The sequence below is a fragment of the Notechis scutatus genome, chromosome 2, assembly GCF_049901735.1.
Source record: "Notechis scutatus isolate UNSWTSFEM ecotype Mainland chromosome 2, rNotScu1.2, whole genome shotgun sequence".
NCBI lineage: Eukaryota > Metazoa > Chordata > Lepidosauria > Squamata > Elapidae > Notechis > Notechis scutatus.
The window spans coordinates 64,031,010-64,055,169 of NC_142010.1; the positions used below are offsets into that span (position 1 = coordinate 64,031,010).

The following is a 24,160-nucleotide window of genomic DNA, read 5'->3' on the forward strand; positions in this document are numbered from 1 at the left end:
TGTATTCTTTTTCCTATTTTCTTTCTTATCTATTCACTATTTTTTTTCTAAAATTTATATTGTTTTTATCTTGTTAAACATTTGTTTAATAAAAAATATAAAACAAATACAACTCAATCTGCTTGTAGAGACACTTGACTATTATCACATGGAAGATTAATGTTAAGTATACATTTTACGGCAAGTTTTCCCAATAATATTTAAACTGGTCAGCAAGAGGGAAATATATAACTAAGTTTAATAAACACAAGTATAAAGACAAACTCTTAGCATCTCAACAATTTGCAAAAAGTTCCCATAAATGGCACAGATGTCTGTTTCAAAATTCACTTCCATTTTTTTGCAGAGCAGGGAATCCAATGATTTCTCTCCCCCATTTGCTGCTGTGGTCATGGAGAAGCAGCTGGAGTACCCATGGTGAAATGAACTGGTAATCTGCAAGCTGTGGACTGCCGCTCTTCCAGTGGAAAAGGGTAGGCATCCAGTCCTGCTGGCTAAAACCTAGGATTTGAAGTCTTCTTCTCTTCTACCTTATCTTTATCCCCACTGCAAGCAGGTCATCTTTTTCTCCACAGTAGGTCTCCAAATAGTCAGATTCTTAGAAACTGAAGTCTCCTTCCACTTTGCTGAGCTTGATCCGTAATGAGCTCACAGATATGTCCATGTAGTTTTCTTGGCAACAATACGGAAATAACATCATCTTCTGGGATGAGAAGGGAGGAGCCTTCCCAATCTAGGTTTCAGTCTTAGCATTCCATTCACCAGGTACTAAAGCTGTGGTGATGCAGTGGTTAGAATGCAGTACTGCAGGCTACTTTTGCTGACTGCCGGCTGTCAGCAGTTTGGCAGATCGAATCTCACCAGGCTCAAGGTTGACTCAGCCTTCCATCCTCCCAAGGTGGGTAAAATGAGGACCCAGATTGTTGTGGGCAATATGCTGACTCTGCAATCCGCTTAGAGAGGGCTGTAAAGCACTGTGAAGCGATATATATGTCTAAGTGCTATTGCTATTGCTACTACCCAGGCTTGAGCCTGCTTAGCTTGGAGTCCAGACAAGCTCAGCTAATGCTAATCAGTAAGAAAACCATATGATAAATACATTCCTGAATTATAGCATGACATTTTAGTTCCAATCTCAGCTGAGTATTGAGGCCATTTGATGGTCATAAATAAGTCATGGTCTCTGGCTTCTTTCATTTTATGTTCTATGATCATCAGTAAATTGCTCTCCTTTTACAAAGTCACCATGACGAAGGTCCATGGGGAGCAATTTTAATTTTTCCTAGATGAATAATCTGTACCGTACTATTACAAATACTGTACAATCCATTTTAAGAGCATTACCTCCTTAACATCCATATTGGTTTGGTCTAGCCGAAGCGAGTAAAGGGTGTCCTTTCCTCCAATGAATAGGCGATCACGGTATTCATCTAGGTACAGGGAGCGAAAGTCTAAACTTCCCCGGTGACCAAGAAACAGGACTGAGCGGTTAGTGGCCAGGAGATCTAAGAGACAGGAATCAAATGACAAAACAAAGTAAGTTAGGACAAATAATCTGAAATAGAAGAAGTTCTATGTACCATATAGCTTGGGTGAGACATTGCTTTGCGTGGGCACAAGGCACAATTCAACAAAAGGGAGTAGCAACAAGTGACTTAGAGCAAGTGGTTGAGAATTTGCTGCAATTAAAGTCTCATTCCTTCTGAAGTGTTCCGTGTCTATACAAGATATGCAATGAGAACCAAGAGAAGTTCATATCAGAGTCACTAAAAAGTTTATCAAGACACAGATACTGCAGGTGGCAAGAGAGAAAACTTTAAAGTATAAAGATAAAGAAATTGTGGTGCTGAAACAGGTACCAAGAAATGTAAGAGAGATGAGAAGAGAATACTTATTTTTGACTAAAGAGTTACTTAAAAGAGGAGTAAACTACAGATGGCTGATGCCAGAAGGTCTCTTGTTCACCTGGCAGGAACAAAGACACAGAATTGACACAGTTGAAAAAGCTGAGCTATTCTACTTAGAATATTTCAGAGGAAAGGAGGAAGAAGCAAAAGGAAGAATCATTAATTGAATTCCAACAGGAGTGTATAGCAGTAATTGAAAAAGAAAAAGAAGAAGGTGCAGTAGGTGGTGTACCCAGAGAGCAACGAGAATTAAGACCTACTAGAGCAATAAAAAACCCTCACAAAGCCTGGATGAAAGAAAATTGATGACGATTAACATAAATGGACTTAATTTGGCTACTAAAAGAAGGAAAGTATTTCACAAATTAGAGAAATTAAAATTTGATATAATTTGCCTACAAGAAGTACATATCAAAACACAACATGAATATATATTTAAACAAAAAAAATTAGGGAATTATTTACATCGCTGGCACAATCTAAAAAAAGAGGTGTGGTTTTATATATTAAAGAGACCACCCCAGCAAAATTGATTTATACCAATGATGATGGAAGAATACTAATGGTGGAAATAATGGACAACAATACAAAAACACTCCTGATTGCAATTTATGCTCCGAATGACAAACAAGAAGAATTCTACAAAAAATTACATATGAAAATAATCAAACTGGACTATGCTAATATAGTTATGATGGGAGATCTTAATGGAATAGTTAATGATCGGTTGGACTATAAAATGCAGAAATAAACAAAGAAAGCTAGAAAGATATTACCAAAATCTTTCTTTCAAATAACAGAAGAATTTAACTTAAAAGATGCATGGAGGGAGAGAAATGTGGAAAGTAAGCAATACACTTTTTACTCAAACAGACATGCATCATGGTCTAGAATAGATATGATATGGGTGTCAGCAGAATTACTGGCCAACATACAAGAGATTGAAATAGAAACAAGCACCTGGGCAGACCATAATCCAGTGATAGTTATTTGGAAAGGATATAAGAGGAGATCTGGATGGACCTTAAAAAATACGATATTAAAAGAAAAAGACTTTAAACAGAAAATAGAGAAAGAACCTGCTTTCTTTTTTTAAAGAAAATAGAAAAGAGGATATATCTCTACAGAACCTCCGGGATACGATGAAGGCCTACACAAGAGGCTTGATAATAGACTATATAAGGAAAAGAAATATAAAACAGAAAAAGACTTTCAAAACATTGGAGGATGATTATAAAAGATTGGGAAAAAGATCTACAGAAGTCCCTGCAAAAAAAAGACATTAAAAATAAAATGGATATAATTAAACATAAAATGGGACTAATGGAAAAACAGGAACTAGCACAAAAATTAAAAATGCTAAACAGAATTTTTTTTGAAGATGCAAATAAACCGGGCAGATGGCTAGCTTATAAACTGAGAAAGGAAAGAGAATCAAGAAGGATTAGCTAATTAATAAATGAAGAAGGACATGTTTGCTATGGAAATGAGGAGAAGAAAAAAATTATACAACATTTCTATGGAAAATTGTACTTTCAAGAGAATATTCAAGAAGAAAAAGTTAAGCAATATTTACAGAAAGTGAATTTACCTCAGGTACCTAAAGATACTGAAATAAACAAACACACACACACACACACACACACACACACACACACACACACACACACACACACTATATATATATATATATATATATATATATATATATATATATATATATATATATATATATATATATATATATATACAATGATGGAATTAACAGAAGCCTTAAAAAACAAAATGTTGGAAAAGCACCAGGTCCAGATGGCTTACCAGCGGAATTTTACAAGACTTTCCAGGAAATATTGAATCTTCACCTATTAGAAGTTATGAACGAAGTTATGCTAAAGAAAAGAATACCCAAAACATGGACAGAAGCATATAATACACTTATACTGAAGGAGGACACAGACCTGCAGCAAATTAAAAATTACAGACCTATACCCCTATTAAATTCAAACTATAAAATTTTTGCTTCAATTCTGGCAGAAAGACTAAAAAGATATTTAAATAATTTTATTCATATTGACCAAAATGGATTCCTGCCAAAGAGACAAATCAAAGACAATGTGAGAATTATTTTGAATACTCTGGAATACTATGAGGTACATCCTGAAAAACAAATGGCCTTGATGTTTTTAGATGCACAAAAAGCCTTTGACAATGTGAGTTGGCTATTCATCTTATTTCAATTGACACAAATGGGCTTTGGTAAAAAAATTATTCAAGCCTTTGAAATGATATACCATGAACAATGCAAAGGTTATGGTAAATGGCGAACTAACAGAATCTATAGATATAAGAAAAGGGACAAGGCAAGGTTGTCCACTGTCGCCCCTGTTGTTTGTGTTAACATTGGAAGCGTTGAATAGGAATATTAGAGAAGACAAAGAAATAAAAGGAATGGAAATCAAAAAGGAAGAGTATAAATTGCAAGCCTTTGCAGATGACCTGGTATTTATATTAGAAGAGCCATTGGAAACAGCACCTAAACTAATAGAAAAAATAGAAGAATATGGAAAAGTAGCAGGTTTGAAAATAAATAAAGATAAAACAAAGATATTAACAAAGAATATGTTAGCAAGACGAAAGAAAGAGTTAGAAGAAGTTTTAGAAATACAGGTCACAAACAAGGTTAAGTATTTAGGGATATGCATTACACCAAGATGTAGCATGCTGAAGGAAGATAATTATCTTAAACTCAAACAGCAGGTTGCGACAGATTTGATAAAATGGGGAAATTTATAATTATCACTGATTGGGAGAATATCTACAATGTATTGCCTGGAATTTTATATCTATTCCAGACAATTCCAATCCGACTAGGGAAAGAGTTTTTTGAAGACTTAAGTAGAATTGTGCTGAAATATATTTGGCAGGGCAAAAAAGCAAGAATAAAACTAAAACTGTTACAAGATGCAGGATTAAGAGGAGGGTTTGCCTTGCCCAACTGGGAGTTGTATTACCAGGCAACAAATCTGATGTGGGTAAAGGAATAGATAACACTAAGGAACAATAGACTATTGACCTTAGAAGGGCATGACTTGCTGTTGGGATGGCATGCCTTCCTTTGGTACAAGGGAACTAAAACACAGGGGTATTTTAGAAAACATTACATCCGAGAGGCATTGTTTTTGAATTGTGAGAAGATAAAAAGACAATAATATTTAAAAATTCCATCATGGATATCTACCATTGAAGCTTTTTCTTATCCAAGGAACAAACAGTTAGATATGGTGAGATATTGAATGAAAAACTTTATGGACACTTATTAGAATTTAAATTGGAGGAGGAACAAATTAAAGAAACGATTGTTTGGGGGGGAAATTTTGGATATGGGATTGATTTAGAAAAATGGCAAAAATTGTGGTCTCAAAATTATAAAATGACAATGTCAACTGCATAATCTGCAGTTCTGCCCACTATTTTAGTCCCCTTATTCCTCTAGCAGAGAATAAGAGCAAAGTGGATGGACTCAGCTAAAGTGGCAATGAATGCACCATTGGGAGACTTGAAAGAACAGATTAGGGATAGATCCATCATAGAAAAAAAGATCTATCTTTGTAGTTGTTAGCAATTGAAAATGATTTTATGGCACATAATTAATCAACCTGCCTTGCAGTTGACTGTATAAAAATGCATTGGGGGATTTTCTTTCTGTTTTTTTTCCTCCATAGCCATGTTGCCAGATATAGCTGATTTTCATACTTAAGTCTATTTTTTACTGGCTTCTCCAGCTACATCAAATTTAATCCTATTCTGTTTAGGTTGGGGTTTTTTTATAGCTTTTTTAGCATTACCACGTTGACCCACAGATGGGTAGTGCGTCCTGAGTTCCTTTACATAATTTTTCCAACATTCTTTTGGTTGGAAAAAATAAAAAGTAGGTGGGAAAAGAACTGGAATAGAGAAGGGCAGGGCTGAGACTGGAATGCTCAATAGAAACAATCCAAATTATAATTTTTTTTGTGGTCCTGTTTTGCATAGAAAAATATACACACATGCATACAATTTCCTATTCTTTTTTTTTGCGTTATAAAATGGACCGTATTGTTAATTTTCTAGTGCAAGTCAAATGACAAATACATTTCTTATATAAATCAGTGTATGCCAGACAACAGGGACAGATTCAACTCAGAAAATCTACTAAATCCCCCCTTTTTAATGTATTTTTTAAAAAGTGATATAATCTTGTAATGTGTTATTCTTACTCATTAAGCATCTTAGTTTAAAAAAGCACACACTTCTGAAAATGAGAACCACAAAATTCGAGAGTGTTCATACTTGGCATAAACTCCAAGAATTGTGGAATTATTGGGGTTCTCTGAGCCTTGTTGTTAAAACTCCAACTTAGTTGTAACAGAACTCTCAAGAACTCTAGTTTTAGAGAGGGTGTAGAGCCCGGAAATGGTGTTCTAACATCATCTGAGTAAGACCCAAGAAAGTACTGCAAAATGACAAATGCTAAATTAATCTTTTTCAATTCCACAAACTTCACGAGTTTCAGGGGCAGAAGTGTGGGAGAGGAATTATAAAGGAGGATTTCTCTCAATCAATTACTACAAAAGTTTCTGCCCTTGATATATACTGAATTTGTCAAGAAGCAAATGGCTTCACATCAAAGAAATTGGATACAGTATAAACGATTTTGAACCTTAGTTCAGATTTCTACTTTGGTTAGGAAGAAGAAGGGAGTGGCTAGAAAGGTAGCATTTGTTACATCCACCTTGCCTCAGCAGCAATATGGCTGGTAGAAAGGATGGGGTTTAAACCTGGAAAATTAATACCTATGCTTAGCTTCCCAAGAAATTTTTCTAGCTCGGAAAGCTGGATTGTCCACCTGAAAGGCTGGAAGGAGTTGCCATTATCTGCAAGTGAAGACAGAAGGATTCTTTAAGGCTGATAAAAAGGCTAGAGGATGAATGCTCTATAATGCAGTCAATCGTGTGACAAGGATAACTCCCTGACAGTTGCAGAATCAGTCTTATCTCTGGCTACTGAAAGCTGGAGTAGATTTGAGGTCTTGGAACACTGTGGGGGGAAAGTCAGGCAGAGACATGTGGGGAGATGAAAGAAGAGCACACACAGGGTTTTATAAAAAGAGAAACTAGAAATATTGATTAAAACCCCTTTTACCAATAAAAAAAGAATATTTGTAGTTCAGAGTTGAAATGAGGAGCCCTTGGTGCTCTCTGAGTTTGGCTGTTTGCTGATGAGATTACCTAGCTTGGGTAATGAAATTGTCTGCAAGCAAACAACCAAAACTCGGAGAGCACCAAGTGCTCCTCAAAAACCTTTATAAAAAGCTGAAGCCTAGCAGATGCTCTTCACATGTGTTCCTCGCCCTCCTTCCACAGGGCCACAATGCTTCGGGATAATGAGAAGTCTCAATGTGCCTAATGGTCAAAGCAGCTGATAAATAAAAAAATGTTCCTAATGAGATGTAGCCCATTTAGAAGCCACCAAGTTGATGAAGCATGTTGCCTGTTGCTCTTCAACGTAGGAGGAGGAGATACAATATCTTGCAAAAGAATACCATCTGTATTTATTTTTCTTCTCGATAGTCTACTTATTACAGAAAAAACATTTGCAGATTGAAATGTATTTGAGCTTTCTCTTGTTAAATATGACTGACCAAGGTCAGGAGGATACGATATTAGAATATATAAACATCCCACATAATCCTGTATGTTACTATCATCACTGTGGAATTCACTCCATTAACATTTCATCCTGCCGTAATGCTGAAATATTGTATGATGAAGTTTTATAAAGATGGAAACGGTCTTTGTGAGAAGAGGCCTCTGTCGAGTCAGATGGTTAGTATCAATTGCACAACATAATTGTTCTGTTGTACAGTGATGAGAAAATACAAGCCTAAGGAGGAGAAATCCCCAAAGGACTTGTTTGGCCCATGCAGGAATCTATCTTCTTTTGCCCCTGAAGATGGTGAGTCAGGTGTTTGTCATGCTGAATCGTTCCCAGCTGTTAACAGGCATGCCAATGCAGAAAGCATCCTTGGAGATCAGCATTCCAGTTGGCTTCCTAGGCATTCATCAGCTGTTTCACTGTTTCTCTGGCTGGGCTGGAACTGTTATATGAAGTATAATTGTGTATTTATAACCCTTACTCCACAGGAGGATAAAGCAGACCATATATCTCTGACTTTTTAAATCAGCACTGGCTGTAAGAATCTGACTATGGAATATTTTGCAATATCTAACAGGATTGCTCAGGTCTGACTCAGGAATTATTCAAATTCATTGCCAGGCTCGGCGCCTCAAACCAAATTCTCAGACACAATTTTATTTCGTTACTCTGTTCTTGCTAAATTGTGCCTTCCTTGACTATGCAATGCAATGCCTTTGTTTCAGTAGCTTTCTTTCCCCACCTTATTTTGCCCCTCTGAATCCAAGAATTCCCAGCAACATCTTCCCCTTTCCTACAAGTTTTCTGCATAAATCATAGCAGTAAAAGGAGGGAGGGAGGCAAATAGGATGACATGTCGGAGACGTTGCTGAGCAATTATAAGTTGGAGGGAGAAAAACAACCAATCCTGACCTCAGCATGCTCCCCACATACCAGATTCAGTTCTGGCAGACTTCATTTCACCCTCATCATCTTGGCTGAGCATTTAATCATTTGGTACACCATTTTGCTACCCTGAAAAAAAAAGACTCAACTACTGCAGCCTAACTAAAGCTTATTCCAGAAGAAGCCTGCTCTGGATCTTCAAGATTACCTCCAAGTTACCCTTATTAAGATGGGCGGACAATAAATTTAATAAATAAAACATTTTTTTAATCACTCCAATACTACAATTTGGAAGTGCATGGAGAGGAAATGGGAAAATTAAGGGAAATACAAATGGATTTAATAACTCGATTTTAACGTTACAATATTTGCTGCCCCATTACTGAGAGCTGGACATTTCTGACTTGCCTTCTTCAGCATGGCATCACTGTGGTAGCATTTTGTATGTTTTGTTCTCTTAAAGTACAATGTCAAGGTTGCCTTACTGTCCTATTATATATGACTGACTGATGTGCCATCAAACCAATGTTCACTTTTGGTAACCACATAGATAGATTTCCTATATCTTCTGTCCCTAGCCTCAGCCTCAGCCTTAGCCTTACAAATTATAATCAAGTGCTGGGGTAGGATTTATACCTAAACTTTACGGAATGCAGATCCCTACTTTGAGACTCAACACTTCGGTTCGGGAAACTGCATCACTTATGATGATGATAGCAGGTCACACAATGCTCAAGGCACTTTAAAATTCATTCCTAAAAAGAGATAAATGGGAATACTGACTTTTTCATGTTCACAAGAAAGTCTATTGGGTATTTTGCATTGGGCATCATATACATCCTTAGATATAGGTTTGCAAGGATCAAAGCAAAGGGCAGAAGAGATTGTGCACCTGAAGCATCAACTGTGGACATCCTGCTCTCTCATAATCAAGTGATGCTTCCAACTAAAGTGTAATTGAAGATATCGTCCAGTTGAGGCCAGGCAGGGACAGAAGCCTCCTGTTCTGATATTTGGGGATTTCATGCCAGAGCCCAGCATTGCAGCAACTGTCCTACTGTTGCTCTTCCATTTGGCTTCCTTTCCATTTGGCTGGACGTAATTATTCAGACTAGGGTAGAAGGCAACAATAAGTCATTCCGCCTATTCCCATCCCTCAAAAACATTGGAATTTTTCCCACTAACATGCCTTTATGTGGATGTTGGTTCCATTAATTCCCCAATTATGTTGCCTCTTGGTGGAAAACAGTCCTTCTTCACCACACATCTGGAATGGTTTTGACAGTTTCCCAATAAAAGGAATGATATGTCATGCTTCACTGCCGAGTCCCCTAAGACCACACGCATCCCCCTCCTCTCCACAGATGTCAAATCAGAATTAGGATATTAAGGGGGCAGTACATTATTAAAATGGGGGGGGGGGAGGCAGCAGGTTAGTTTGAGGAAGCCTCTCTTCAAACTGGGATATCAAACTCCTGAAGTATCCTCACTATTCACTAGAGCAAAAATCAAGAAAGATAAAGGTATGTATGTCACATGCCAAAACAGCCAAATTTTTCACACAGATATTATATTTGGCATGAGGGTCAGTCCTCCTATTAGGCAAAAGGAGCCAATTGACTCTGGAGGCAGTATAACAAAGTTTGAAAGAGGAACGTGTGTGCCATATATTCATTTGAATAGCTGTTACAGTAGTCTGGTCTCTGCATCCTCAAGACTATCAAAGAATGATGACATTATTTGGCTGGACAGCTTTTATAAAGGGACCAGGAGAGTGTAGCATCTGTTTTATACTACAGAGATTAAAATAAATTGATTGATTCATTTTTCAACTACCTGTGGTCTCAGTGCCTATTTAAATACTCCCTACTTAACTGAGATAATACTAGAAGATTAATTTAGAACAGTACTCCAATCATTACTAAATTGGACAACTAATCGATGGAATATCCACAGAAGTACAGCAAACAACAGAAAAAGAATCAGTCAAGATTCATACCAAGCTAAGCCAGCAAACCTGGAGAATGATATAGGGGTCAACAGATTGGGAGATATCAGACTACATTCCAAAGGAGACTTAACAGAGTGTGCAAACTATCATACATTATCCTTAATTCCCATGCTGGCAAAATAATGCTTAGAATCATCCAATGCAGATTAGAATTTTATGTGGAAAAAGAGTTGCCAAATGTTCAAGAAAATGCCAAGGAACAAAAAACATTATTGCTGATGTACATTGATAACTGAGAAAGCCAAAGAATAGCCAAACAGAAGTCACTATGTATTTGATTGATGATAGAAAGACCTTTGATTGTATCAATCACATCAAGCTGTGGAATGTGCTTAGAAAATGGGAATCCAAGAACATCTTGTTCTCCTCGTGAAAACGTATATACAGATCAGGAAGCAATATCATGAAATAGACTGGCTCTAGGGGAACTGGAATGGAAGGGTATGGTTTTACATTGGTGGAAGAAACATTAATAATCTGCACTATGCTGATGATACTTATAACCAAAAAAATGGAAAGATCTGCAAACTCTAGTAATAAAAGTCAAGGAGTTCAGAAAAAATATATAACTAAAATTAAATAGAAAGAAAACCAAAAGCATGAGCATAGATACAACAACCAGCCTTGGAATTGGCAATAAAGATACCAAATTGGTGAAGAGCTTAAGTCTTTTAGAATCAACCATCAACCATAAAGGAACAAGGCAACAAGCAGTCAAGAAATTAACCGCAATCTAGCATTTGGTATAGCAACTGTTCAAATGTCATAATGTAACTATACATACAAAGATCAGAATTATCTTGATGGAACATAATCAACCAATCACTTGAGACAATAATTAGGATCTGATTATCAGTTGTGGGATCTGGGAACCTCTGTAACTTCCACCTTCTCTTAAAAACCAACCACAATTGATGAAAGCAAACAAAAAATAGGCAATAGGGAAGGGAATCTGCTCATTTGTCAATAAAAGATAATGTAATGGCAATAGCATTTAGACTTATGTACCGCTCATTTTTTTTAGTTGATTTGTCAATCACTTACAAGATAATACGTATAAGTATAAACATGAGTAAGAATACAGGAAATAGGTATGAATAAATGGGGACAATAGGACAGGGACAGTAGGCACAATTGTGCAGTTATGCATACCCCTTACAGACCTCTTAGGAATGGGGTGAAGTCAATAGTGGATAGTTTAACTGTAAAGCTATTGTAAAGCTTCGCAGTGCTTTACAGCCCTCTCTAAGTGGTTTACAGAGTGAGCATCTTTCCCGCAGCAATCTGGGTCCTCATTTTACCGACCTCAGAAGGATAGAGGGCTGAGTCAATATTGAGCCACTCATAATCGAACTCCTGGAGTGAGCAGTGACTTAGTCCTGCAGTACTGCATTCAAACCAATGCACCACCACGGCTCTAATGGGAATGGGAGAATTACAACAGGAGGAATGGAGGAATCTGTGATTCTCCAATGTCATTGAACCTCAACTCACACCATCAGCCACTAGGTGGGATAATGGTGAGGAATGTTGGGAGTAATGATTGAACAGCCAAATGACTGTCAGGAGATAATGACTAAGTTACTATGTCTATTGATTAGTTCTACCAAATGAGTGGTAACTAATCTGCCCTGGCTGGTGTTACTACCACCTAGGGAGGAGGGATTCCCTTTCGCCAAGAATCAGAAGAGACAGAAAAAAAAGGAATTTTATGCATCTCCTCATTCCTTGGATGACATATAAACCAGGACTTTTATTTGGTTTTAAAAAAGCAAATGTAATCACACTATTTAAACTCCTATTATAGGTTGTTCCTCAAGTTACAACCACTGGCTTAGTGACTATTCAAAGTTACAATGGCACTGAAAAAAGTGACATCACCGTTTTTCACACTTACAACCATTGCATCATCACCATGGCCATGTGATCAAAATTCGGATGCTTGGAAACTGGTTCAGATTTATGATGGTTGCAATGTCCCAAGGTCATGTGATCACTTCTTGAGACCTTCTGACAAGCAAAGTCAATGGGAAAGCCAGATTCACTTAACAACCATGTTACCAGTTTTATAACTGCAGTGATTCACTTAACAACTGTGGCAAGAAAAATGGGGCAAAACCAGGTGGTATTCAGCAGGTTCTGACCAGTTCTGGAGAACCAGTAGCGGAAATTTTGAGTAGTCTGGAGAACCCGCGAATATCACCTCTGACTGGAGATTTTACAGTATCCTTCCCCTGCAACGCCCAATCAAGCCACGCCCACAGATCTGGTAGTAAAAAAAATTGAATCCCACCACTGGGCAAAACTCACTTAACACTTAGCAACAACAATTTTGGGCTCAGTTGGGGTCATAAGTTGAAAACTGCCTGAACATCCTCAGATCCCATCAAACTCCATCAAATGCCATCAGACTAGGATGGGGGAAAAGGTATACATGAGCTAGTAAATCTAAATGAAAATGGTCTGCACCTCAGAGATATAAAAGCAGCCCAATTCTGAGTTTTGTGTGGGTAAATAAATTATCAGATGTCTGAACCCAAGACTAGCAGGTTGTAGGCAACATGCTGAACACACTCTTCAATTCTTCTGTCATGTCAGCTCCTCTCATGCAGCCTTCTTAATCTCTTTGCAAATCCTCCCCTTGAGTTTCTTCTCCCTGCTTTCAAAGGAGTTTATTTTAAAAGTCTGATGTCCTCCCCAGCCCACATCCCAATGTTGTTTTCTTTAGCTGTGTGTCCTATATTTCCAGTTGAGGCTTTGCTTATTTGCATTGGACTGGGTAATTATTTCTCTAGAGAAACTGGTTGGGCTCAGACAGGGCCAAAATCACTTGATCCTATGAGAGTGCAGAAAGGGAAAATAATTACTGACCCCACTGGGATCACAAAACGCATCCTATCAACACAAAGCAGAGCTTGAAGGGATGAGAAAGAGGGTGTAAACAACAGATTTGAGAAAAATAAAAAAAGCTAAAACAATTCCCAGCTATAAATAATTTGAAGCCTGTCATTGATGTGTAAGAAGAAAACCAGTATAGGGGTACAATTGCTTTGAAATATACAGCTGCCCTGTTCCTTGTTTTAAAATGTGCCAAAACTGAACTCATGAGGAGTTATTTCCTTTCAATTATGCACCAAGATCTCTGCAAACACAACCTGAGAAGCCGATCTGTTATAAAAAACGTTATTAATTTATTGCTGGACAGGATTGTAGGATTGTACTGACCGGAACTACACTTATTTATTGTTATTTTCTTAACATGCAGGACTGTAGTGAACGCACAAAAAAAACAAAAACAGAAATGCTCAGGATTCCTACCAATACCTGGGAGGAAAAATACTCTTCCTTAACCCCCGCTGCCTACCGTATGCAATGTCAAGTCCCCAAAACCAGGATTTCTGTATAAGAGAAAGCCCTGCAGACTTCTGTTCTGCAAAGTTTTACTTATTTGTGAATATAAAATTAGAGCGGAAGGATATTGGCAGTAGAGTCCCCAGACAGCAATTCACTGAAGACACTTATAGTTGCTTTCCTGTCACAGCTCTCAAGAGCAGGCCACAAATAAAAATTTTTATTGGATAAGGCAGTCCAATAAAAATCCAAAAGGAATAGCTTCTTTTTAAAGCAAGAAAAAATAACTAATATGCTTATTTAAAATTTCATAAGAGGAAAGGAGAGGAGAGGAGAGGAGAGGAATGGAAAGGAGAGGAGAGGAGAGGAAAGGAAAGGAAAGGAAAGGAAAGGAAAGGAAAGGAAAGGAAAGGAAAGGAAAGGAAAGGAGAGGAAAGGAAGGAGGAGAGGAGAGGAGGGGAGAGGAGAGGAGAGGAGAGGAAAGGAAAGGAAAGGAAAGGAAAGGAAAGGAAAGGAAAGGAAAGGAAAGGAAAGGAAAGGAAAGGAGAGGAGGGGAGGGAGGGGAGGGAGGGAGAGGAAGGAAAGGAAAGGAAAGGAAAGGAAAGGAAAGGAAAGGAGGGAGGGGAGGAGGGAGGGAGGGAGGGAGAGGAAAGGAAAGGAAAGGCGAGGAGAGGGGGGGGAAAGGAAAGGAAAGGAAAGGAAAGGAAAGGAAAGGAAAGGAAAGGAAAGGAAAGGAAAGGAAAGGAAAGGAAAGGAAAGGAAAGGAAAGGAAAGGAAAGGAAAGGAAATCATTTCAATTATGATCTGTCAGGCACCAAAAACCAAAATAGACACATTGAGATTCTTCTAAGCAGTTTCATTTATTGTTCCTCATCTACAGGCAAAATTTTTGCCAAACTAAAGCAGACTATTTGTAGCATAAATATATACTCTAGGAACTATTTGGGAGGAGCTATCTTCACTCTTTCTCCCATACAAGCTATCTAAATTGCACTTCTCTTGTTCCTCTGGAATGCAGCCTGCCCATCTCACTATGTAAGTGACTCTGTCTGGATGCTTACAATATAATGGAAGCAAGAATACAATAATATTAAAACATTAAAATTAAGAAAGATTGAATAAAATTGGGAACAAATACATGAGTGGAATGGAGATAAAATCTTCTTTCTTAGTCCACCAACCACCTACAACATGGGACATCTCCATTGGGGCCCCAAGCTCATGGGCTCTGGGAGCCCATCATCCCCAATATTAGCTTATCCCCAACTCTATGGGCCTTTTAGAAAGGCTATTGGCATGGGGGTCAGGAAGTTAGTTAAGTCCAGATGAATCGGTTGCAATAGTACATTTGTCTTGTCTTCAGTTATCATTTTTAATTCACTGGTTGTATGGTTTTAAAATTTTGTAGCCCATGGATTTTTGCATGAAGGATATAACACTCATCAGTCAATCAATATTTTCTGATAAAATTTATGCATCATATATTTCATTTGGACTTATATTTAAGAGGTATGTTTTTTCCCTCAAATTGAATAAAGAGACTACATAGCATGTTCGTTTGGGAAAAAGTGGAGAAACCAGGTGCCCTTTTGAATTTCACAGGATAAGGATGAACAGATGAGATAAAATTGCTACTGATCAACCTTACAAGAGAGAGTGACAGTTTTATTAAAAAATATTAAAAATTTTAAAAAGCAGATATTTCTTCATTTATTTACTTATAGTATTTGCATAGCTGCCCCTCTGTAAAACTACCCTCAGGGTAGTTTTTGAATCAACAGTGGTTTAACTTCTATGTAATGCCTCATATACATACTCAATACCACACAGATCCCCAAATCTGCACATTATCCTTGTGAAAGAGAGAGGGAGGGGGAGGGAGGGAGGGAGGAGAGGAAGGAAGAAGAAAGAAAGAAAGAAAGAAAGAAAGAAAGAAAGAAAGAAAGAAAGAAAGAAAGAAAGAAAGAAAGAAAGAAAGAAAAAGAAAGAAAGAAAGAAAGAAAGAAAAGAAAGAAAGAGAGAGAGAAAAGAAAGAAAGAAAGAAAGAAAGAAAGAAAGAAAGAAAGAAAGAAAGAAAGAAAGAAAGAAAGAAAGAAAGAAAGAAAGAAAGAAAGAAAGAAAGAAAGGAAGAAAGAAAGAAAGAAAAGGAAAAAGAAAACTCTCCAACAATCGGCAGGCAATTAAGCAGGGACATTAGGAAAATTATCACGATTTCCTCTGCATCAAGAGTGCAAACCATGTTCTCTTGGGCACATCCTCTAATATGGAATTAACTCCCAATTCACCCAGTCAGCAACATACAGTATTTCCCACTGTGAAAATTATAGTTCCCACTGCCAAGAATAGAAATTCAGACACTTTCTCTCTGAACTGGTTCCAGGCATTCCCAGGGAAACTACTGGCCACCAGTTGCTACACGCCTGGCCAATCCTCATTTCCCCTCCTGGGCAGATGGCACCTCATCTCCTTCCTTATGCACCCCAGCGAACATTATTAAACATTATTAAAGAGCAGTGGCCCAACATAAGGGTCTTGCAGCTGTCTCACAGACCTTTGCCCCTCCTCTGCATTCCCATGGATTCCCACAGAACACCCACAAACACACATGAAGGATATAATATGAGAAACAGTTTCCCATTCCTTAATTTTTTATTCCATTTTCAACCAACTCCCTGAACGTAACCATCCAGAACGATTATAAAATAAGAGTTGCACAAGGATGAAGCTTTAAAAGAAAGGTTCCAATAGATCAGTATTAGGTTTGAATGTAACTGCACCAATTCATTATTTTAAAAAGATGGTTTGTAATTTTTTTAAATACTCTATATATTAATTCTCATTTAATGGAAAATATTTTCAAGGCAGCTTGTAGTGATAATAAAACAACACAATACAAAAGTGAAACTGAAAAGAGCCACCAGTTACATTATTTCACCTCTGCTAGAATGAACCTGCTTCTACTCCAAATTGTGGAAGGTGTGCCTAAACACCTTGTCCTTAGTGATGTTATGCAGTGATTCAATAATTCAATAATTTCAATACTTTTCCCCCTTAAGAGCATTTATGTACATACACAGATGCTGAGACTGAAGCAGTTGTACTCTACATGAATTTTCAACTGTTCCATATATATAACTCTTGACAATTGCAGCTAATTTCCATTAAATATTGCACCACTCCGGTTGGCCCCCAACAACTAACTTTGCATTTCCAACTAAATGATCACTATTCCAAAGTTTCTAGAAAGTGGCTATATTCTGTGCCATAGTAATTGCTGATAGCAGTCCCTGATTCTGAACAAAATCCTGTTATGCTTAGTTTCAGTTATGCACAAGGTTTTTATGCCAGACGCTTGGATATGTTTGCTACCTGGAGTTAAAACTAATAAAGGGAGGATACAAACAAACAAACAAAGATTATAAGATTATGAATTTGCCCCCTTCCTAGTTCTCACAATTAGTACCAAAGAAATTCCCAGCGGAACTTTCAGTTCAGCTGAAATGAAATTCTTTTTGCTTCAAAATAATGTACCAAGATTGAAAAAGAGAATCCATATGCATGGAATTTGTGCTAATGTTCAATTTTTTAAAAAAATCTTTTTTTTCCCTATAGCAGTGTCTCTCAACCTTAGCAACTTCAAGAAGTGTGGACTTCAATTCCCAAAATTCCCTAGCCAATATGCTGGCTGGGGAATTCTGGGAATTGAAGTCCACACATCTTGAAGCTGCTGAGGCTGAAAAACACTGTTCTATATAATGAGAAAGAAACTGAAGTGAATTAGAATCAGGAAGACAACAGTTAGACAATGAAAGTCTATGTATGTCCCTTTACATGTAAATGAAGGAAACACTGCAATGCCATACTAAAACCCTATTTTGGAAGCACCCATACTGTTTTTTCTATGGAACCTTATAATGCTATTTATCATAATTTCCAACCATCTTTAACTACGAGTGCTGCCTTCCCAGAATTCTTCCATAGTTCGTCCTGCAACCCGCAAGCAAAGGCTTAGTTTGGAAACTGACCTGCCTTGCTGGCATTTATTACCTTTTGTTCAAAAAAAGAATTCTTCTAGGGCTCTCCAGAAGAGAGAAAAGAGGAAGCAACACAGCTGAAAGCGAAGGGGAATGGAATCTCATGGCTAAGATTGTGAAGTGGGGATGGAACTTCATTTAAAATATAAATTTCAAATACTCCTCCCCAATTCCCACAAGACTATGATGGGGATAGAAGAAAAGAATGGGGTTGTATATCAAGCATGTCACTGAGCATTACCTGAGAGGCTTATTCATAGATTGCGCCATTTTTCATATGAAACGGTATTGGCAAGGATAACACTATAATGCAGGAAATGGGCTGTGGGGAACTGGCATTAGTCCAGCAACAAGAAAACTGAGTTTGCTTACTTAGAAATCGAAACCTATCAGAGCAACTCCAATTAGTCAGAAAAATGCCCAGCTGGTCTTGCAACAAATGGACATTTCTTGCATGCCTCATGTTTTCATCCTCAGGGAGGACCATCACTATCTATGATAGGTATCTAATAAGACAGGGGTCCTCAACCCACCCCAGTCCATGAACCAGCACCAGGCCGTGGCACGCCAGCAACTGGGCCACACAAATAAGTAAATGCCCATCGGTGGGATGCAGGCAGTACGCAAAACCACACCTCCTCCGGTCTGCAGAAAAATCTCTATGGAACCAGTCTTGATGCCCAAAAGGTTGGGGCCTCTGTAATAAAGTGTTTTTCTTCTTCCTGAACATACAATGGCCTCTTACCTACTCCTGTGGAAAGCTCTTCAGCAATAGGAGTGCCACAAATGGCCACTTCAAAAGGAGCTATCTCTTCTGCTGTAATTAAACAAAAGTAATATTTTCCTGCCTAGAATAGCATTGGGCTTAAGCACTCAGCCTTTTGTTGTTTCAGAAAACTTCCACCAGCCAAGACTTCCACCAAGACCCCGGAGAGCTTTTATATTTGTATTAATCCAGCAGGATTTTTCCCTGCTTAAGCATTATGGCCATATCAAAAGAGATTAATGGCACAAGCAAGAGAAGAATGTCTGTGGGTCAGCTCTGGCTGTGACTGTTCAGGGATTACGCCCAGCCCTCTTTAGGCTTCATCAAAATTCATTCTCCTGAGGCAAAGAATGAAGGATTTTGCAACATTATGGTGTATTATAAACTATACTATGATTTCCTTAATTAATCTTTCAGCTTTACTGAAAAAATAATAATTCATAATCGAACTTCAGTTCAATTATGCACCAGAGCTATGGTCCTTGAAATATTACTTATGTCATAAATTTTCTTCTACAGCCAAGTTAGTGCAAATTCCTTTCACTTCTCCAGAAGGAACTTTTCTCTTTAAAAACCATTTTCATGCTATTATTTTTCACAGCACCTTTTAATTTTTACTGTTCTTCATTAACGTTCCTGTACTCCTTCATGTAATATTCCTATATGAATTCTAGATAAGACAGTTCCTTCTTGTAAGATCTCAGGAGACATCATTTAGTGAAGTATCCAGCAGCTAACCACCCTGAGAAGTATCTGTAGAAATCAAAACTAAGAATTATTTTTAAAACAATATCGCAATTTCTCAGCATTCTTGCCTAAGCATCTCGCTTGATTTAGCGATCTTGTACAATTTTATTCCTTTAAAAAATATTAGTGACTAGCATTTTAAAAGACTGAAAAATCCTCTTACTATTAATTGATATTATTATTATTTCAGTATATCTCATTGTTATACATTCCAAAGTGATTGGCAACATTTGTGGCTAGGAAGGCCAACATAAAAATACAAGTTTTGAACAGCATGCCAATATTCTCTACCAATAAAGCATCTTTGCACCTCCCCCATAATCCACAATCCAAAATAACAATAGGATCTCCTGTAAAGGCTGCAGATACATTTTGTGGATATGTAAGGAGTTGCCTTGTTCCAATTCAGCTGTGCCTGCTTTTGGGATACCGTGTTCTGTATGGAAAATAAAAGTCTTTATTATCTCTAAACAGCTTAGTTACATACAGTACAAAGAAACCAAGATAATAAATTAGTCATATATCAGGGTATTCTAGGATAAAGTAGTGACCAATCAGCATTTTTAAAAATCATGTAGGCAACAAAGTGCATTGTATGTGCAAATGATGTTAACCATACAGTATAAGTCAAATCCTCTCTACCAATTGAAGGCAGAATTAAACTCAACAACAGTTTCATTTATCCTAGATTTCCATATGATCTCATAAAACAAAAACTTTGCAGCCAACATTTCCCAGTTCCTGAGCACACTCACTCCTCCAGGATTTAAGGTGTTTTTTTTCTTTGCAAATAATTTTCTAATTCTGAAAACCTTCAGATTCCCCAGATATATTCAGACTATTGTCTTGAGCATGAATTATACATTTTATGTACTTCAGCTCCATGTTTGCCAGTAGAAAATAAGATATGCAAGGACATCGTTTGAAACCTATGCTCTTTGTAGAAAACCATAACCTTTCTGAGGTTTAAAAAAGATTAAAAAAGCAGTTGTCACCTACACATGTCTCATCAGTTCTCTACCTAAGCAGGTTGTGGAGTTGAAAATATCATCCCATATGTCCACAGGCTTCATTCAAATCTTGATGGGAGAAAACAGAATCCACAGCTTTCTTTTTTTTCAGCAGAGACCAAGTTTTCCTTTGCATCTAAAGTCTAGGCTTTCAACTATTTTCCCCTCACATTTACTGTTGTCAAAATAGTGGCCTCCTTTTCCGTCACCCAATTTACCAGCAAGCAAGGAGACCCTGGAATCTTTGTTGACAGCTTCTTCTCACAAAGTGAAGCAGATAAACAAACAGACCCTTCCAAACACACATCTATTCACCAAGATTCAGCAGTTAAGCAAAGAGCTTCATCTGCTTGTGATGATTATGACAAATGCCTTCTGTAAAATCTCAACTTGGCTTTTGACAAGACTTCATGCAAACTATCCTCTCCATATTATTGTGTCACCATGGTACTTTGTGAAAAGATGAAAACCTGGCTTTGCTTCAAGAGTTCCTTTTCATTTTAAACCAAGGCTATAAACTGATATATCTGCTGCTGGCAGGACATACGGGAGATTGCCAAACAATGGCCCCATATAGTCTGAGAATGAAAACTCATGGGATTGGTAAACCAGGCTCTCCTCTGAAATCAATGTATTCTCTCCCTTGGATATCATTTTTCTTTTTTTTTTTTTTTCCATTGAGGAAAACATAAAAAATGTATTCTGCAGCTATTGCTATACTTGTAAGGACAAAAGTGGATTAGGTGCAGTTTGACGTCCACTGATTTTGATCAATACCATTGAATAACTGCATTCTGTAATTTCACACAACAGTTCCCCCCCTCCCAAGTCTATCTAAATCTAAATTAAGTCCTATTCATGGGCTTTACAATGAATAGGACTAAATTAAGTCCTACTCATAGGCTTTACAACGAACCTACAGTCCTGTTCCTCTAACTTTGAAAGAAACATCAAAAGAACCCCTCCCCCCCAAAATATCTTTAGGAAATTATTATTTGCAGGCATTTTTCAATCATTTGCTGCTGCATAAGAAGTAATGGAAACAACTTAATTAGAGAAATCCTCAGAAAACGCTTGCTCTTATGAAATCCCAAATATAATCACAAAACAAAGCAACTGTGTGAACAGGGGACCTGAAGGTCACAAGTGCAAAGAATAGATGATTATGCTAAAATGCTGTATATATAAGATTTGCAAATATTTCAAATGCAACAGCTTGGGAAAAGAGGAATTTGGGGGGAAGACAATGTATTAATTATGGCATAATGTGCAAATTGTTACTTGAAACTAGCGGCAAATGTGCTGATTGCTGCTAGATAATGCGGATGCAAGCCAAGCAATATTAATAAACATTGATAAGATCACAGAATGACCTAAAGGGGGTTGGTTTAAGGCAGGCTCAGGAGAAGTACCTATAAAAAGTGTACTGTTGAAGTGTGTGGTTTTATTGGGCATTGCACACTGGGAAGAACCATCCTGTAAATTTGTTTTTCGAAAGGTCACTGTTCTCCCCCAAATATCTATTTTTTTAAGTTGTTAAAAAGTTGAATTCTTAACTACCACCACCAGAAAGACCTACGCACTATGCAAATGTCTTGAACATGAACGTTTTCATCCATTATGTTCATGCTGAGAATATGGCAGCAGATCCTCTCTAATGCTTTTGGTCTTCTGTGGGACAAATCATATCCATGTCTTTAGCAGCAACACTTGCACACAGCAGCTAAAGATTTTATTGAAAATAAGTTTCATGGAAGTGCTGCACCTATTTTGCTTCTTCTGCAGTTAGTTTTAATCATGTGCCACTACTGATAAATCCAGGTCCCCATGAAGCAGTGTGGTATTGTCAGAACAGAAATCTTAAATTTGGAAGAATCAAAATAAAACTTCGGAGAAGATTTGGCGTTTGGGTGGGATTTTCATCATTGCTTTTGTTTTATTTTTACCTTTCAATCAAATATGTAAACATCAATGAGTACTACGCATGGGATTTAAAAAATAAATTGCTATTTTTAACACCTCATGTTTAAAAATTGTCTGGCAAAGACTACTACATATCCCATCTTTATATTAGAAAAGCCAAAACTGAAACTCTGTTTCAAACAACATTTTTTTCTACATCAATGTGTTTTACAATCAGTCTCTTTTTCATCATTCATTTCTCCTAGATCTCATTATACACTAGGCAATTTCTGCCTGGAAAATGTGGGCAATATGTGGCAGATAGTCTCCAGCCTAGATAGATGACCATTTCTCCTCAGTATTCATACCAGGGTGCCTGTCTGAGAATGATGAAAGGGTTGGAACTGGACCTCAGAACTAAAGGTTCAAACCAACCTGATACTTTTTCAATGATCTGCTGCTTTTCCACCTAAGCTACCTTAGAAAACTTATTGCACAGATGAAATGATAAAAAACTAGAGCCGTGCAGCTATTCTGCTCATGTTTCAGAAGGCATGCAAGTCCAAACAGCACCAATTTCCAACACCACCTGCTTTCTCAGGATCACAAGGCAGCTGCAGAAAGCAAGTCCACAACCACAGGAACAGGTAAGATGCTACAGGTAGCTGCTACAGTTATGTTTCTATGTGCTTAGCAATCCAAACACTATAAAGTCATTATAAAAATCCTACGTTTCTTAAGTAAATAGTACAAGTCATTCTAGACTTAGGATCACAATATCATAAGTCAGTGTGATTATAAAGTGTGTGATCACATGCCCAGATCTAATTTTATGATCATTTTTACCATGGTTGCTAAGTGAATCATGTGGTCATTAAGCCCAGCTCCTTAAGAAGCAAAGGTCTGAGTATCCATAACTGAGATACATCTGCAGCTGGGCTATATCATAACAGTTGCCAGTGGTCAGCTGTTGTTGGGAACAACTATGTCAACCTGGAATCCATCATTCCTGCTTTGCATTCTGAACTGGCTGACTAACCTTGGTGACTCCACTTTTGAACAGTTTCAGAGTGCATCTTCCTTTCTGAATCTATGCTCTGTTTTGACTCTACACTGAATTGTCCAACCACCCAACTCTCAAGCAAAACCTTCCTTTCCTATATACATTTCTGGGGCACAGATACTGGCTCTTTGCCTGCCTGTGATTGTTTGGTACTTAGTAGTAAACTATTTGCAAATCAAGTTGGTGTGTGTGCACATGATCAGTTTGAAATAGGACATTTTGCTCAAGTTTTCCAAAGCAAACTATTACTTCTTATGTTTACTACTGTTTACTGTAGTACAACATGAATTACCACTAATCTATTGTATTAATTCCTACTTGCACAGGCACTCGCCAAAACCTAGTTATCATCAATGTATACTCACTGATATACGTTAGCCCTTTTCTTCATAACTCTATCTGCACCTTTACTTCCTTCAGTGTAACTCTAGTCCAGGGGTTCCCAACCTTGGCAACTTTAAGACCTCTGGACTTCAACTCCCAGAATTCCTCCTCCAGTCAAGTTAGCTCAGGAATTCTGGGAGTCGAAGTCCACAAGTCTTAAAGTTGCCAAGGTTGGGAACCCCTCCCTAGTCTATAGGTCAGACCAACTCCATTCAGCTTTACAGTATTGCTTCCTTCCCCTTTCTCCTTTTCACACACACAAATACCTGTTTTTTCTTTCTCTCACTGCAGTGGTTAATTCATTCCTTTTGCCATTTATAGTCCTCATAGTATACATTCCAAGATGCAGTCTTTGACATGCATTTATTTATTGTGTTTATGCACCACTGGACTCAGAAAACAACTC

General features: G+C 37.6%; 1 protein-coding gene across 1 annotated transcript in view; it reads right to left on the bottom strand.

Moving 5' to 3' along the window:
• The window catches only part of SEMA3G (semaphorin 3G), a 92,836-nt gene that overhangs the window by 53,465 nt on the left and 15,211 nt on the right, over positions 1–24,160 (bottom strand). Inside the window, exon 2 of the mRNA XM_087954930.1 lies at positions 1,345–1,505. Within this exon, the coding sequence (XP_087811056.1) occupies positions 1,345–1,505 (161 nt within the window). The remainder of the gene's footprint in view (positions 1–1,344; positions 1,506–24,160) is intronic.